This window comes from Serinus canaria, chromosome 4A (genome assembly GCF_022539315.1).
Source record: "Serinus canaria isolate serCan28SL12 chromosome 4A, serCan2020, whole genome shotgun sequence".
Classification (NCBI taxonomy): domain Eukaryota; kingdom Metazoa; phylum Chordata; class Aves; order Passeriformes; family Fringillidae; genus Serinus; species Serinus canaria.
Window position 1 is genome coordinate 14,545,973 of NC_066318.1, and position 15,285 is coordinate 14,561,257.

At 39.4% G+C, this 15,285-nt stretch overlaps 1 protein-coding gene across 2 annotated transcripts in view; it reads left to right on the top strand.

The window, feature by feature from the left end:
• The window catches only part of LOC103816511 (leucine-rich repeat and calponin homology domain-containing protein 2), a 41,269-nt gene extending 30,731 nt beyond the window's left edge, over positions 1-10,538 (top strand). For both annotated transcript variants that reach the window (XM_030228788.2, XM_050974395.1), the window contains 4 exons: positions 78-190; positions 1,313-1,450; positions 1,747-1,824; positions 2,958-10,538. In XM_030228788.2, coding sequence (XP_030084648.1) covers positions 78-190; positions 1,313-1,450; positions 1,747-1,824; positions 2,958-3,077 — 449 coding nt within the window. In that variant the 3' untranslated portion in view covers positions 3,078-10,538. The remainder of the gene's footprint in view (positions 1-77; positions 191-1,312; positions 1,451-1,746; positions 1,825-2,957) is intronic.
• The last annotated feature ends 4,747 nt before the right edge of the window (positions 10,539-15,285 follow it).

Consider the following 15,285-nt stretch of genomic DNA (forward strand, 5'->3'; position numbering starts at 1 on the left):
TTTATCCTCAGTTATAGATCTTTAGTTTTTGAATGTTTTCAATCTGAATTCTGACTGACTTCCCTCATGTTTGACAGCTTTCAGCCGTGCCTCACGCCAGGACTACGGTGCAGTGGATCCTGGGTTTACTATGAGGAGGAAAATGGAACATTTAAGGGAAGAGAGGGAACAAATCAGGCAGCTTCGCAGTGTAGGTACCATCATTCACTGTATGGGTGCAGTGCATTTGGTTTGCTCTGCTCTGCAATTTAAATCTGCATTTTAAAGGCCTCTAAGTTGTTGCAGTTGTAAAAGGGCATCCCTGTAGTGGTATTTCTTCCTAAGGAATTTCATGTAGCAGGCTGCACTGGTACTTGCTTGGGTCCAACCAAAATACCAACTGGGAATTAGTTTGGGTTGTTTTCTTTCTTAAAAACAAAGTGAAATGATTTTTTTAATGAGGCTTTACATTTTATAGGAACACAATAAATCTGCTGGTGTTTGCTATTGTTTGACCTGAGATCTGAAGAAAAATTATTAGTGTTTTCTTAATGGCCAAATGCTTTCTGAGTGTAGAAAGTTGCTGGAAATTTCATAATGCTGTATGGGCTCTACATTTCAGATTTCTAGTAAATTGGTTTTTGTGTAGTTCTGTTTTCAAGGCATTTAGCAGTTAGAGTTAACTAAATCATAGCTGCTTTGCTTTTCAGGGCAGTGCTGAAATGTGGTGTGACTTCTGTGAAGGATGTTTGTTTGTCTGGTTCACTTCCTGAGCAGTAAAGTCTTGTTATTGGGCTGGGAAAAAACATTGTTTGCCTTCTCTGTTTTGCAACACAGCTTTTCCCACAGTTGTGTTTCCTTGGTTTTTTATTTTCCTCCTTCTCATAAAATCCTGTATGGTTTCAACTCACAGATTCTGCCCACTAAGCACTAATCCACTGATCATATATTCAGCATAACATTTCTGTCCTTAAGTTCTGTGCTTTCCTGTTATGAGCAGTGAGTTTGTTGTATGGGATTGAGAGCTGTGTATTCTGGTCATTGTTGGCAGAGTATCTTTCTCACTGTATGTTGTTGTGTCATTTAAAAAAACCCCACAAAATAACATAAAGCACAAGAAAAATCCAACAATACAAACAAAGGAACAGGCCCAGGAACACAAGGCCTGTAAGGAGAAAAGGATCTTTATACTGAGTAAAGCCTACATTTATTCTGTTTATTTCACTTTAGTATTAAAATGTTCTATTAAACATCTACATGCTTTAAAATACCCTGCTTTTAATATGAAAAACTAGCTAATATTGAGAGTAACTTACTTATGGCCTTTTCCTAGAATCTTGAATCCAGGTTGAAGGTGATTTTGCCAGATGACATTGGAGCAGCGTTGATGGATGGGGTGGTTCTTTGCCATTTAGCCAATCACATAAGGCCACGTTCTGTTGCCAGCATTCACGTCCCATCGCCAGCAGTGGTAAGGCATAAATCATTTATCTCATTTTTGGTACATCTTACATGAAAAGAAGCTTTTGAATTTCAGTATTAAACATAGTGACTCATGTTTACCACATTGATTTGCTCCATTACTCACTTTGGTTTTTCTTGGAAGAAGCATTAAGCGAGGCTCAAAGTTGAGTTTAAGAGCTATTTTCCTCATACTGAGTCTCCATAGAATGTGTCTTGTGTTTTAGTAACTGTAAGTGAATTGACATCAGAAATATGCACTCCTTCATGAATGTCTGATGAAGATTTAATATCCTGTCTTCACAGCCTAAACTCAGCATGGCAAAGTGCCGAAGAAATGTTGAAAACTTTCTCGATGCTTGTAAAAAATTGGGCGTTCCACAGGTACACAAATTGCTTTATTGATTTATTAATAACCACAGAAAACACCAGCAAATACTGAGTTTGGGGGATTAGGGGAGCTTTGTTTAGGGAGCAGTGGTGATTATGACATTGACCAGAGAACTTGAAGATCTAAAGAGAAATTCCATTCCAGGGTTATGGGATGGACTTGAGGAAGCTACTTTATGGGTTTCTAATCAGTTCTTAATAGTAAAAATAACACTGACCTCCTTGTAAAATATATTGTCATCTAAACAAAAAAATGGACTTGAGACTTGTTTTGTTACTTGAAAGTCTTTGAGTTTAGCAACTCATTTTGGCATGAATTCATTCTGCCTAGGAAAGTCCTATGTTTATAGAAGTCTGTAGCCTGAATGATTCTCTTTTTAGGAGGCTGCAGTTGCAGCCCGTTATTTGTGCTTCTGTTGCCCAAGTGTATCCTCTTACTTCCTTTTATGAGGAGAAAAAAAACCTAAAAAATAAATAATTTCCTGCATATTATGAGACAAAATAATTCCCTTGATATTCTTTAGTGCAAGAAGAAAATTAGTTGATAGATTTAGAAGCTGGTTTACTGCTCTGCCATAGCTTCTGTCTCATGTGGAGCCACAGCCCATTCAGAAGTGAGAGGTGCTGAGATTGACCTCATGAATTACTTGGAACACCAGCTGGCAGTTGGGAAGATTGTCCAGCTTGTGCTGAATTTTGAGGCTGAATGATGACTTTCTTGGAGAATGGTTCATTATTGAGTCTATCAGCACTTCTAAGTTATCCCAAGAGAACGGTTGGTAATAAGTTTGCAGAACAGGGAAAGAGAGAGAAGGCCACTGAGCCAACAGCACCCAGCAGCTTGTTTTTCTGACTCTGCTTATGAAAAGAAAGTTATTTTCTTCAAGAATTTAGCAGTCTTTTATGTATCTTCTGACATTGTCATAGTTTAACACTACAAACAGATCCGTACTCTAACAAGTTTCTGCCTGTTCTCTTGCTGGAGAGAACCACAGGGAGATTTAAGGCCAAAGGTGTTTTCTCTGCAAGTGTCTTCCTGTCGTGTGTGTGGCTTCAGAGAATGTGTTTGTTACCTGCCCTGGGGACAAAGGCATGGAACTGGTTAAATGTCCTGTGTTCTTTTGCAGGAGAGACTTTGCTTGCCTCATCACATTCTGGAGGAAAGGGGTCTGGTGAAGGTTGGCCTCACAGTTCAAGCCCTGCTTGAGTTGCCTGCATTGAAAGTATCTCAGCTTTCTTCCATGTGACACAACTTCTTGGCAGCTAGACAGCTTCCCATTTGCTGTGTTATGGATTGCTCTGAGGCACTGCAGCCTCCTACACGGGAACACCCAAGCCATCAAAAACTAAAACCTGTCCAGATGCTGTAGAGAGCCTTACTCTGGAGCTGTGTGTGAAAACCTTGGAGTCAGTTCACAGTCAAAAGAACATAACTGTTCTTCTTTTTTCTTCTTTTGTAATTGGATGTATTAAGAGAATGTGGTAGCATCAGGTTCTCTTTTTGGTTAAGTTAAAAGCTGCCATTTAACATCTCAGTGTTAGAGTTAAATGCTGGATTTCTTTTTTTACATTGAAAATGTTGTTTGAATTACTTTTGAAAGTACAAAGCACACCCCCTGTCACTTTAATTTTTTTGAGTCAATCATTTGATTTAAAGATAAGTCAAAAATGTAGCGATGGTATGATGGTAAAAATGTGAGCAACTGATTACTTGTAATCCCCTTTCACTCTCTGAAAGCTTAATATTTGCATTCTAATATTTGTTTTTTTGCACTCCTGATTGTAACTTCGCACTTCTAACATTGCCAGTATTGAGTCTGAGTGTCTGGTGATTACACAGAACAGGATACAGTGAGAAAAGGACACAGTTTATTGAGTTTTTCCAGTCTTCTAGGTTGGTGCCAAATATTTTTTTTTCAGTTGTACTGTAGATTGTTTACCTGTGAAGTGCCTGTGTAATTGATAACTCTTAATAGTCTTAAACATTTTTGAAGTTTCTTTGTTTAAAATAGATAAAATGGAAATTTTTTAATATTTTAATAGTTTTTTTGTAAAATCAGTATGTGAAGATTTAAATAATACTTCACATTTTTGATGTTGGGTGTTTTAAGTTTATTGCACATTTTAATTGTTGTCTAATAATTAGAAAATACTGTAAATACTTTTTATTTATGCTATTTAATTTGATAATACCTAATTACTTTTGGTTTATTGTATTGTTGGACAAAAACAAAGTTGTCTTCTTTCTTTGGGACAAACAAATACACATGATGAATAAGACATGAGGACTAGTGATTCATACAGAGTAATTTAGGACATTTTGATAAAACTGCCAAAATCTCAGGTTTACGCTGTGATGTTCAGGATTTTGTGTAATATTGCTCCTGATCTCACATGACATTTTTACAACAGATATATCCATAATTTAGCTGGGAAGTATCAGTGTTTATCTTTTTAGCAGGGTTTATTGTGTAGTTTCCATGCGTGTGGCATTAGCACACAGGTCAGATTGTACAAATGTCACTGTGCTGAGACATTGGATCCATGGATAAATGTGAAAAAGAAACATTTCCACTGTGGTGTTCTTTTGAGGCTTCTGAGTTCATTTATTTGTTTGCTTCTGAACAAATTCTTGGTGTGTTGATCCATACTTAGTTGAGTTCTTCTCCAAGCAGGTTGCAAATAATTTCATCATTTGGTAGTAGGCCTGTTTGTATTAGTTTGTTCTTCATGAATAGGTAGCTCAATTAAAAAAATGTTTTGACTGCCACAGATTTTCTATTTCAGGCTAAGTTATTTTCAGTTGAGGGATATGTTTGCCAGGCATGTGACAAGATTGGATTCTGTTCTTTCCAATTGAGCAAGACCCTGTGTAAGGTAATTCATTAAAAAATGAGGGAGGAGTATTGACTATTGTTCCTATTGTTGTCTTATAGGCAGTAGCTGACAGGAAGAATAACCTTTTTCTGATGAGAAGTTTAAAAATACCACTTGTTTTTAAATCCATTGAAACAAGTTTGTGTACATGTAATAGCTAAAATCCACTCTTGTTCATATAGTGTTGTCTTAAAACATAGCTTATGGAGAGGCTGGTGTATAAATTAATTTGCAAAGTCCTAGATATAAATCTTAGGTTAGATTAATATGTGTTTAAAGAAACTGGATTGCTTTGACATTTGAAATACTGTATTTCAAATCTATCTCTAATTGGTTCTTGCATCTCTTCTAATGGTTATTTTAACAGCTTCAGTCTCTATTTTCATTAATGTCACTATCTCACAAGTCATGCAAAAACTAAAGAAAAAGTTATAATTCACTAAGCAAAATGCTAGCCTGCTACATTTAAAAAACCCAGCCACTCAAAAAGAATAAGTCCTTGTCTTTCATTTCACTGTTGCTGCTACCAGAGCAAAGTTCTAGTTCAGTGTTAGCCATGGAAGTGCTAACTGTGAATTGTCACTTCGTTATCTGAAAACTGATCTCCACTGCTATTTCCTTGTCATATTTAAAAACATTTTATGATTGTAAGGTAACATTTTTCCTTCTTGAACTAATTTTATTAAGTTGCATCACAGTGTAAATATTAAAAATTCCCTTGATGTAGCATGGCAGCTGCTGCCTACTTAGGGGTTTTTCAAATTCCTTAGTAAGCTGAAAACTGGATATGAAACTTATGTATTCATTTTAAACAGAAATCTACTAAAACAACTTTTTTTTTTAGTTCTCTGCAGTTCTTCCCCACAGACTTGCTACCAACAGTCTTGCTTTGCCATTCCTTGGAAATTATTATGGCTGCCTTCTTGCTTATGGGGAAGGATAGTCATGATTCTTCCAAGGCTTCCCTTTTAGCATGGCAAAGATTAAAGCCTTCAGGTACCCTTAGGAGCAGTCTGAGAAAAGATCCACTGTGCTTGGATGAATCTTCTTCTCATCTCTAACTGCTTTTACTAATAATAATAATCTAAAGCCTTGCTAGCATTGGCTTGTACCATTGTGATTTCTTTACAGCAATTTGAAAAGTGATGCTAAAAAGATTTGAATTTGAAATTTTCATTTCCAGGAAGCCTGTGGAGATAGTTGTGTCTTCTCTGTACAAGAATTTGCATATACTCTACTCCTTTTCCCCTTTTCTTTTGATTCCCAGCATCTTACTGATTTTTGTTCATTTTCAGATCTAGTGAATTCAGGCTCTTGGTTACTCTGGGCCACTTCCCTTCTTCCTCTTGAATTTTTGTAAGAATTTGTACCAGTGATTCCAGAGTTCATGTTTCAAACATTTCCAGGGTTTGAGATACCCGTTTTCAGTTTTGTTTAGGATATGATGCCATTACTTAGTACTTGATACAGCTGATAGGGTAGATAAAACCAGAGGCCTGCTCAGTTCCTGTTGCACTAATTCTCTTTTCACTTAAAACGTGAAGAAAAGTCAATATTAAAAGCTTTAGGAAGGTGCATTAAGTTTTCCTAATAAACTTTGCAATAATGTGGCATGAGCTGTAAATGACAGAGTGGATCAGCATAGTGGCAGGGCTTCTGGCCTTGTGTATTTTTTGTGTTTTATGTCACTGCATGCAGTATGTCACATGTGACTGATCTTTCACTTGAGCAATAATGTCGCAGGTATGGTGAGGTCTTACAGCAGTGACAGTAAAATAATTGTTGTGAAGTGTGGTGCCTTCCCAGAGAGTATCTCAGAAATGCTTTTGATCTGCTCTCCAGCACTGCTAATCCTCTTTGCTCACTGGGGCACTGCTGGGGATGCAGAAACCCTCCAGACCCCTGATCTGGAGTCCTTCCAAAATCTAACCAGGAACTATGAGCATAAAATAGGGAGGAATGGATTTGAAATAATAAACAACTGACATGAATAATAATTTTTTTTTTTTTTAATCCTAGGTTTTACTGAAGTCAAGGCAAGTTTTACCCAGTAGATTCTTGCCTTTTTGGTTTGTCAAACACCTGAGCTGGAGGCCATTGCAAACATGGCTTAAACTTGTTTGACATTAGCAAACTTTAGTGTCAGATTCTTAACTAAAATAAGTCTGGTAAGCCTCTGGTAAGTCAAATGAAGTTGTAAAATGTTATGTGGCTTCATTTAATAAAAAATTTCTGATAAGCCCAACACTATTTAGATGGTAGGAAAAATTACATTGAAGTGAGGTGGGATAGTGTTGTTACCTCAATAAAATTGTAGGTGAGGACAACCATTAGGTTTTTACTGCACTCAAAACTTCATTTTAAATACCATATCATTTAGTGGCAGTCTCATCAGATTTTGACATAAATCTGTAGCTAAATCCAAGCAAACATGAAGACATCTGTTTTCACTAAAATGGAACTTGCATGTGTCATGTTGGTACTGAAGAGAAGGACAAAGGTCTGGCACTTCTTCCCTTTGCTTATTCCTTAAGTGTTTATTTGAAAGTCTGATTCCACTGATTTCAACTGAAAGCAACCTGTGGGAGGTTTTAGCCTAACTCTTGCAGATAGATGTGGCTTGGTATTGGCAAATCCAGTGTCACTTTTCCCTCACCAAATCAGGCATGTGTCTCTGTTTCTGTTAGAGGATCTCTGCTTGAAAAGCAAAAGTAAATAAACACACCCCAACACACACAGTTTGGAATTAAGAAAATGTCATTGAGACCAGCAATGGGAAAGGCAAAGCAGAGTTGTCCAAGCAGAGAGTGCTCTGAGTTGATTTCACAGTGAATCACTTCAGGAATAGCCTTCAGTCCAGTAAAGAAGTTTGTGTTTTGTAGCTGAGGGCATGGAGCTTTCAGTGGAGCTCAGAACAACCAGGGATTTGCCAGCTTTGTGTTCCCAGAGCCCATTGGTTTGGCCAGCTGTGTCCCAGTGCTGCAGGAAGCGTGGCTGATGGTGCAGAGGGCACTGCCTGTGCCCAGCCCTGGGCAGGGGACCTGGCATGTGCCACTTGTGCTCCCCTGCCTTTGTGCCAGTGAGGCTGTGCAGGACATCTGCTGACAAAAACACCTCCTTGCTCCTAAAGAGATGCTGCAACCTGAGCAAAACCTGAGTGATAATTTGAAAGTAATCACTAATAGCTACTCAGCAGTTTTTATCTTTCCCCAGCAGTGGGTGATGCAGTGAGGCAGAGGATGCTGTTGCTCTGGGAACTGCAGACCTTTTCTCACTGCAAATGGCACCGTGGCTCTGAAGGGGTTAATGTTGCCCTCATGCACTTCCAGGAGGAAATGCAAACAGAACTGCTGGGTTTGTTCCATATGCCACACTCTGGATCATGTGTCATTCATTTACAGACAGGGACAGGTGAATTGTGTTCTTAATGAACAAAGTTATGGCACAGGTTTGTTTTGGAAAATATGAAGCTAAATTTCTCTTTTCCTCTGAAGAAAAATTCTGCTGATCTTCACTGCTTAAATAGAGACTATGTGTGATGAATTGAATTTTAGTTTAAACTTGCCACTGCACAGAAGCAGTTCTGGCTTCTGTGTTTGTTACATATTAAATACCCTTTGCTTTATTTGTCTTTAAGTATTTCACATAGTACAGTTTTGCTAACATCCTATCTTAAATTTGTGGTTATATGACGTGTTTGTTCCCTCATTGGGTTTGACCAATATTTTTTCAGCATGAGAGGCAAAGGGCAGCACAATTTCTGCAACTGCTTGGTCAGTTATAGGGAAGGCACACCAGTTATCATAAAATGACATCCAATATCATAATTTTTAGTTCCAATTATATATAGCCAATTGCATTTTCAAAAAAGAATTTTCAGAGTGTTTTTTACATTTTAGAATCCTAATCTTAAAACAAGCAAAAACCAAAAATTTTTTCCATGGCTACTCTAGTATCTTAGGAAATACTAAAGGAGAAGAACAGCTCGGACTGATAGTAATTAAATTGTTTTGGAAAAATTTTGATTTTGGCAGTGTTAAATTTCCAGTTGAACTTGACCCATTTAAAGTCTCTTCCAACGTAAATAAGTCTATGATTGTAAGGCTTCAGTGAGACCAGAATTTCCCTGCAGAGTTTTGTAACTCAGTTACTGCACAAAGTCAGTCATTTAAATTAAATTCTTGGCACTAAGGAGGATTTCCTCACTTCATTCAAAGTTATGTGAAATAAGGCAAACATAACTTTTCCCATCATAGTTTTATGAAGGCAAATTGTAAAATAGAGAATATTTGGGAATGCCACAAGGATACCTTTTTGCTTTGTTTCATTTTAAAAAGAGTGAACCAGTGAAATTTTTCCAAAATGACTGTATTTGTGTAGGGTTTGGTTGTGCCATGACTGGCACGGGAGCTTGCAGTAACTGTTCAGTATGAATTTGTTTTCTGAAGCTGTGCAGGACTGTGCTCTTCACAGGGAGCTGCTGATGCAGTTGTTTGGCTGAAGGGATGTCATACCTGAAGCAAATTCCTGGCTCTGGCACCAGCAGCAAGGCAAGGCTGAGGTTCCCAGGAGGAATACACACAGGTGTAGTGAAAAAGGGTGGGCTGGTGGAATACTTTGGGAGTCATGTGAATACTTTTGACTATTGTGGAATGTCTTGAACAAAGAAAATGTGATTGCTTTACAGTTATCATTCAGTTGGTATTCAGTTATTTTATTTTGTAACTTGTGGTTATAAAACTCAGAAGATGCAATGTAACCAAATGGTCAACATATAAATGTGTGCAGGATGTGGCAAAAGTAGTTCTGAGGGCACAGCAGGAGAGTGATCATTAAAAATAGATGCTCAAGTTGTGTATATACTTGCAAAGTTTTTGATAGTGCATTTCAATTGATTTTGCATTTCATGTTCTTGTAAAGTGCATCTTTCATACTTTTGAAGATTGTTACTTGTACTATACTGTATTAAGCCTTTTTTCAGGATTTCCATTATTGCTGGAGCTTCCAACATACATGTTTCTTTTGAAAAATGTTCTTACTGTTCTTTTGTTTTTGTAAATAGTGTTTTGTATTAAATTTGCATGGATAAACCCCACATTTCCAAAACCAGTGTACATACGCTGTGTATAAAATACAAACTGTTTCATAATTTTCATGTAGTCAAGTTATTCAATTTTATTTCATTTCAGTTTATATATTTGTAGTAAATAATGAGAATTTGTTGTATGTTCTCTCAAATGTCTGTGTTTTCATTTTGATAGATAGGTGACCTGCTTCATTATGTCAGGAAATACATCCTCTGACAAACAGAAGGAAAGCTGACTCCTGGTTCAGGGCAGTAGGACACATCTACATGTGAAGTGTGTTGGGATTTTGGTTTTGACCAGCAGTGGTGAGAATATACAAGGATCAGTTGCCCTCACTTGTAGCAATCTTCATACATTTACACACTTTCCTGTAAGAACCACCCAGTATCTTCTCACATTTATATTTGGAACAACAGAGATTTTTGAGTCTTGCTAATGATGACCTTAAAGCAGCACAGAAATTCCTCCCAACAGAGGTGATCTGCTTCCCTTCTGTTCCCTGAGCTGGCTCTGGCACTAGCACAGATACTCTGTGTGGTTTGCAGTCATCAATTGCTTGATCCAGCCTTAGGGAATCAGAACTGCCAGGTTTTGGAGCTGTAGTTGAGTTGGGTTATTCAAATGTAGGTAGCAGTGTTTTATAGGACCAAATTTATTTTACTTTAATTTCTCTTAGATTATTTAAAGATGTAGTAATTTATATTATTCAACCTGAATATTGAAAATAAATATTTTGTTTTGAGAGATGTTTTTCCCTGTGAGACCTTATTCTGCACCTGCACATGTCCAGCTGCTCTTTGTTTTCTGATGAGGCACACTGGGGACTGTAAAGCAGAAACTGAGGAGCAGCATTCCAAAGAAAATGAACACCATTCCTTTACAAAAGCATCTCAGCAGCTGGAACTTATTTTTTTTTGCAGTTACCAATGATGGGTTTATAGCTGAAATATTCTCAGTCTGTTTTTAGTTTTCAGCTCTGAAGAAAACTTTCCTCCTATAAAAAAGGATGTTCAAGGGCAATGATGCCACGTTCAGAAGCCTCTGTTCTGAGCTGAACTCTACAAAGTTCAGGTCAGAGGAGGAGCAGCTGAGGGAGCTGGAGGGGCTCAGCCTGGAGGAGAGGAGGCTCGAGGGGACAATATCACCCTCAATAGCTCCTTAAGGGAGGGTGGAGCCAGCTGGGGGTTGGACTCTTCCCCCAGGTAACAGGTGACAGGATGAGAGAAAACGGCCTCAAGTTGTGTCAGGGGAGGTTTAGATTAAATTTTGGGAAAAATTTCTCTGAAGGGTGGTCAGGCATTGGAACAGGCTGCCCAGTGCAATCACCATACCTGGAAGTGGGCAAGAGCTGTGTGGATGTGGCGCTGGGAAAAGGGTTTGATGGTGAGCTCTGTGGTGCTGGGCTAATGGTTGAACTCAAGGGTCTAAGGAATCTTTTCCAACCTTAATGGTTGTACCAGATGAAAGTTAACTCTGTCCCTGTTGAAACCAAGACAATGACATACTACCTTTTTTATCTTCCATGAAACTGTCTGTGCTAAACTTGCTACTCTTCAGCAGCCCAATGATTGTTGCTTTCTCTCATAATGCAATTCCAGATATTTTTCTTCTCCACAGTTAGTGGAGGCTGAAATCCTTTTGCAGCTTAAGTAAGAAGTACTGATATCTTCAGTGTAAATGTTAATTTGTGTTAATAAGAATATGACATTCCAGACAGACAGGTATGAATTCATGAACTGATGCTGTGTTGTTCATTTCATCCTCTTCCTTTTGATCTCCAAAATCTCCAGCTCTCAGAAAGAGAAGAAGGCAAAGCAACAGCCAACACAGTATTTCCTAGCAGAAGTTTCCAAGTGCATGAACTTCCGAAGAATCCTTAATAAGACAAATCATCCCACACTCCCTGTATTCTCCAGGCCCTAAGAAGCAGAATCAAAAGAAAGAAGGATTATCTCTGAAAACCCTCAGGGGTATAATTTAGAAATAGATAAGTAGTATTGAATTCAGTTCCAAATAATGTTTATGTGAAAGCTCTTCTCCTCCACCAACCATTGGGTGATGTGTCTAGCTTGCACTTTTCACTGTGTACTGAAATTGTTAGTGCATTCTGTTCTTTCTCCAGTAAGGACAGCGATCATCTTGTAATTTTTGGCTCAAGCAACATAAACTTTTCTTTCCCAGGAATATTAGTTTAAATGATGGCTATATTTTTTTTTTTTCTGATGAAATCATAGGGGAATTACCAAAGTTTTCTTCCTCCTGTAAATGCAACAGGATTACAAAAGAGAGGTATGAGATAGACCACCCAGTGAATGAGCCATGATTTATTACTCAATGTTATTGCCCTTCTCTGGGCAGTGCCATGCTGCTCTGATTATCAGGGTATTGCCTGTGTATGGCATCATTGAGCCTTATTTGTGTATTTGGGAACTGTGAAACTCCCATTCCCAATTTTTACTTTTGCTACTGGCTTAGAAACAGCTTTATCACACAGACTGCTTCTGATGTGTGCTCTTTTTGATAACTAGCATTAACATTTTGTTCAAAGAGCTTTCATTGCAAATTCAGGAGTTGTGTTTGATGCTTAAATTGAAGTGACAAACTTTTTTTTTTTTGGGAAAAATACTTGATTCTTTCAGGACCAGACTGGGGTACATCCCTTTTTTTCTCCTTGGTGAAATTATTTGCCCTTTCAGATATCAACAAACTGCAGGGAGTTCTGTTCTGACTAAAAGCAAACTCAGAATTGCTATGATATGCTTTGAAGACATCTATAAAACAGAGCAGATATTATCACTTCTGTTCCCACAGGTACATATGGGGAAAGAAACCTTGCCACCATCTGTCTTTTCTCACTTGGACTTTCACATAAACCAAGAAAGCCTTATGCACAGAAGGGTAAATATAGTTTCTGTAAATACAAACTTTTTAAACTAAATTTATTGTCTTTTAAAAAAACCCACAACAAACTCATGTCTAAATTGACAGTTTACTCAACAATAGTAAAAACATGAGGTATTTTTCACTTTCTGACAGATTGCATCTGCTTGACAACATTGCAACTTGAATTAATCCCGTGTTTCCTTGTGAGTGCAGCTTGCTCTCTGCCTGCAGACAGTGCAGCCCCTTTTCTTTGGCCAGAGAACTGCTCCTGCACCCTGATCTCCAGAACCAGAGCATTGTGCTGTTTGCCATTTCTGCAGCCTGGTTGTACAAATGATCACTTGATGCCACTGAAGCTCGTAAACATGAAAAATCCAAGCCAAGGATGGGGCAGTTAAAAACACACGCCTGGGTGGTGCTCAGGGCTACTCAGAGGAGTTTCAGCTCTCTGTTAGCTTCCAGCAGTGTCTCTGAGCCTTGGCATCCCTCCACCCCCCCACCAAGTCAGGTGAGCTCCCCACCTGCCTGCCCTGCAGGGCTGAAACACGTTCTGCTCAGATTTTAACCCAGCTGCCCACTGCTGCTGTGTGTGAGCCAGCTCTGCCAGGAGGGTGGGATGGACAATCTCCTGCAGTCCCCTCCAGCCTGGGCTCTGAGCTGCATTGTCCTGCCCTGCTGGCTGCCTCTGGGCCCCCAGGATGGTGCCTCAGGCTCTCAACTGAAGCTGGTTTGTGACTAATCCCAGATTCTTACAGGAAAATGGCTGGGGAGCACACAGGTACTCTGTCAGCTGGCAGAACAGAGGGTGGGATGTTTCTTCACAAGCAAGAGCATCCTGTGCTCTGGTGTGTTCAAAATGAACAGCTGCATTGACATGAAATGTATCCCAGTTGCTGGGTAATTTGTCAGGCATGCTATGATTCTGGTGGGCCAAAGGAGGAATCCAAAGGTGTTTTTACCCTGCCCCACATTACACTCTTTAGCTGGGCTCAGTTTTGAGTGGACAGTTCATGCACTGTGGTGCCATGAAAGTGCTGCTGAGACCAGAAATTTTTTAGACAGTGTAGGAGACAAACTGGAAGTCAAAATGAAGCCTTTAACATCAGGCTGTCAGAAGTGATTTACACTAGGGAGTTTATTTGCTTGTCTCCCACCCAGCAGGAAGAAACAGTGGTTAACTTGTGTGCTGTTGGCCAGTCCTTCTCACAGGGGATGGATTTCTGACCTCTGATGAATGTTTTCTGTGCCAGACATTCACAGAAATAAAACCTACAAGTACAGGAATATTTGCTTTATGCCTGATACTCCCAAACTGGGAAATAGGAAACCAATGAGGGACAGATGCTGTGGGCTGGAAGATGAGCCAAGGCTGTGGCTCCTTAGCTCCAGCTGCAGCAGGGTCCCTTCTGTTGTGGGCAGTGCCCTCCCCTGTCCCCAGCACAGGATCCCCAGTGCTCACCCCTGTGCCCAGGCTGAGCTGGCAGCTCCTGCCCCAGCACAGACAGCAGGTCCAGCTCTCTTCTGCTCCCTGCAACCCCAGCCTGTGGAATTAAAGGTGATGCCCTGGAGCATCCACTGGAGCAGACCCACTTCAATGGCTCAGTGTCTGTGGAGACTTTCCCTGTTTATCCTTTTCCTGACATTAAATGGGTTTATTTAAATATATTTTGGTGCAAAATGAGCTATATAATTTGTTTTGGGCTGAGCCAATGCATGGAGCAAGGGAGTTCAGGCCTTCAGGGGCTTAGTGTGCTGCAGGACTTCACAAAGGAAGCATCACAAGGTGCCTCTGTCCCCATGGCATCTTCCCAGGGGCTCCCTGCAGAGACAGGTGGTGTAGGACTGGGAGATGCTTCAGAAGAAGGCAACTCTTCAAGTTGCAAGGCTAGTAGTGGGATTAAAAAGCCACAGCTCAGTCACCTTGTGGAGAATTAAGGAGAGCACAACTCAGTTTTAGAAGAGTGCAGATTGCTGCACCCACAGGGTACAGGAAAGTCTTTCACAAAGCAGGCAAACTACAGAGATCCTTTCATTAAAATAAATATTTTTTATTTTCTCTGTTAAGACAAATCTTCCCCCATCAGCTAAAATCCATCTTGTGCCTGTTGATTAATACACTGATGGAGGATTTATGGGTATGTTTCTTAAAACTTGTTGAAATATTTGTTTTTGCTGTGGTAAATCTTGAGTAGTATTACTCAAATCCATGAAGTCATCTCTAATGCAGGGCAAACCCAAGAACAGGTTATAACACCAGGAAAAGTCACAAAAAGGGAACAACTAGGAAATAACAGGATGATCTTTGGGCTTAATCCTGCACACCCACAAGAGCCTGTGCCCGTGGGACTTCTAATTTCTCAAGAATTCCATGTCAGATATTAGGTGTTAGCCAATATTTTTGTTTGCAGAAGCAGTTTTTGAACTGTCTGAGCCCTGCCTTTGAGGTGAAACTGGAGCACTCATTCTTTCTTACCAGCAACAGAACTGCAATGAAACCATCCCAGCATGGGTTTGTTTTGTAAGAGCTGGTTCAAAGCAGAGCTGGAAATCCTTAGATTCCTTTAACCCAATCCCAAGTGCAGTGGTTAGTGCAAATGCTGCTTGGTGA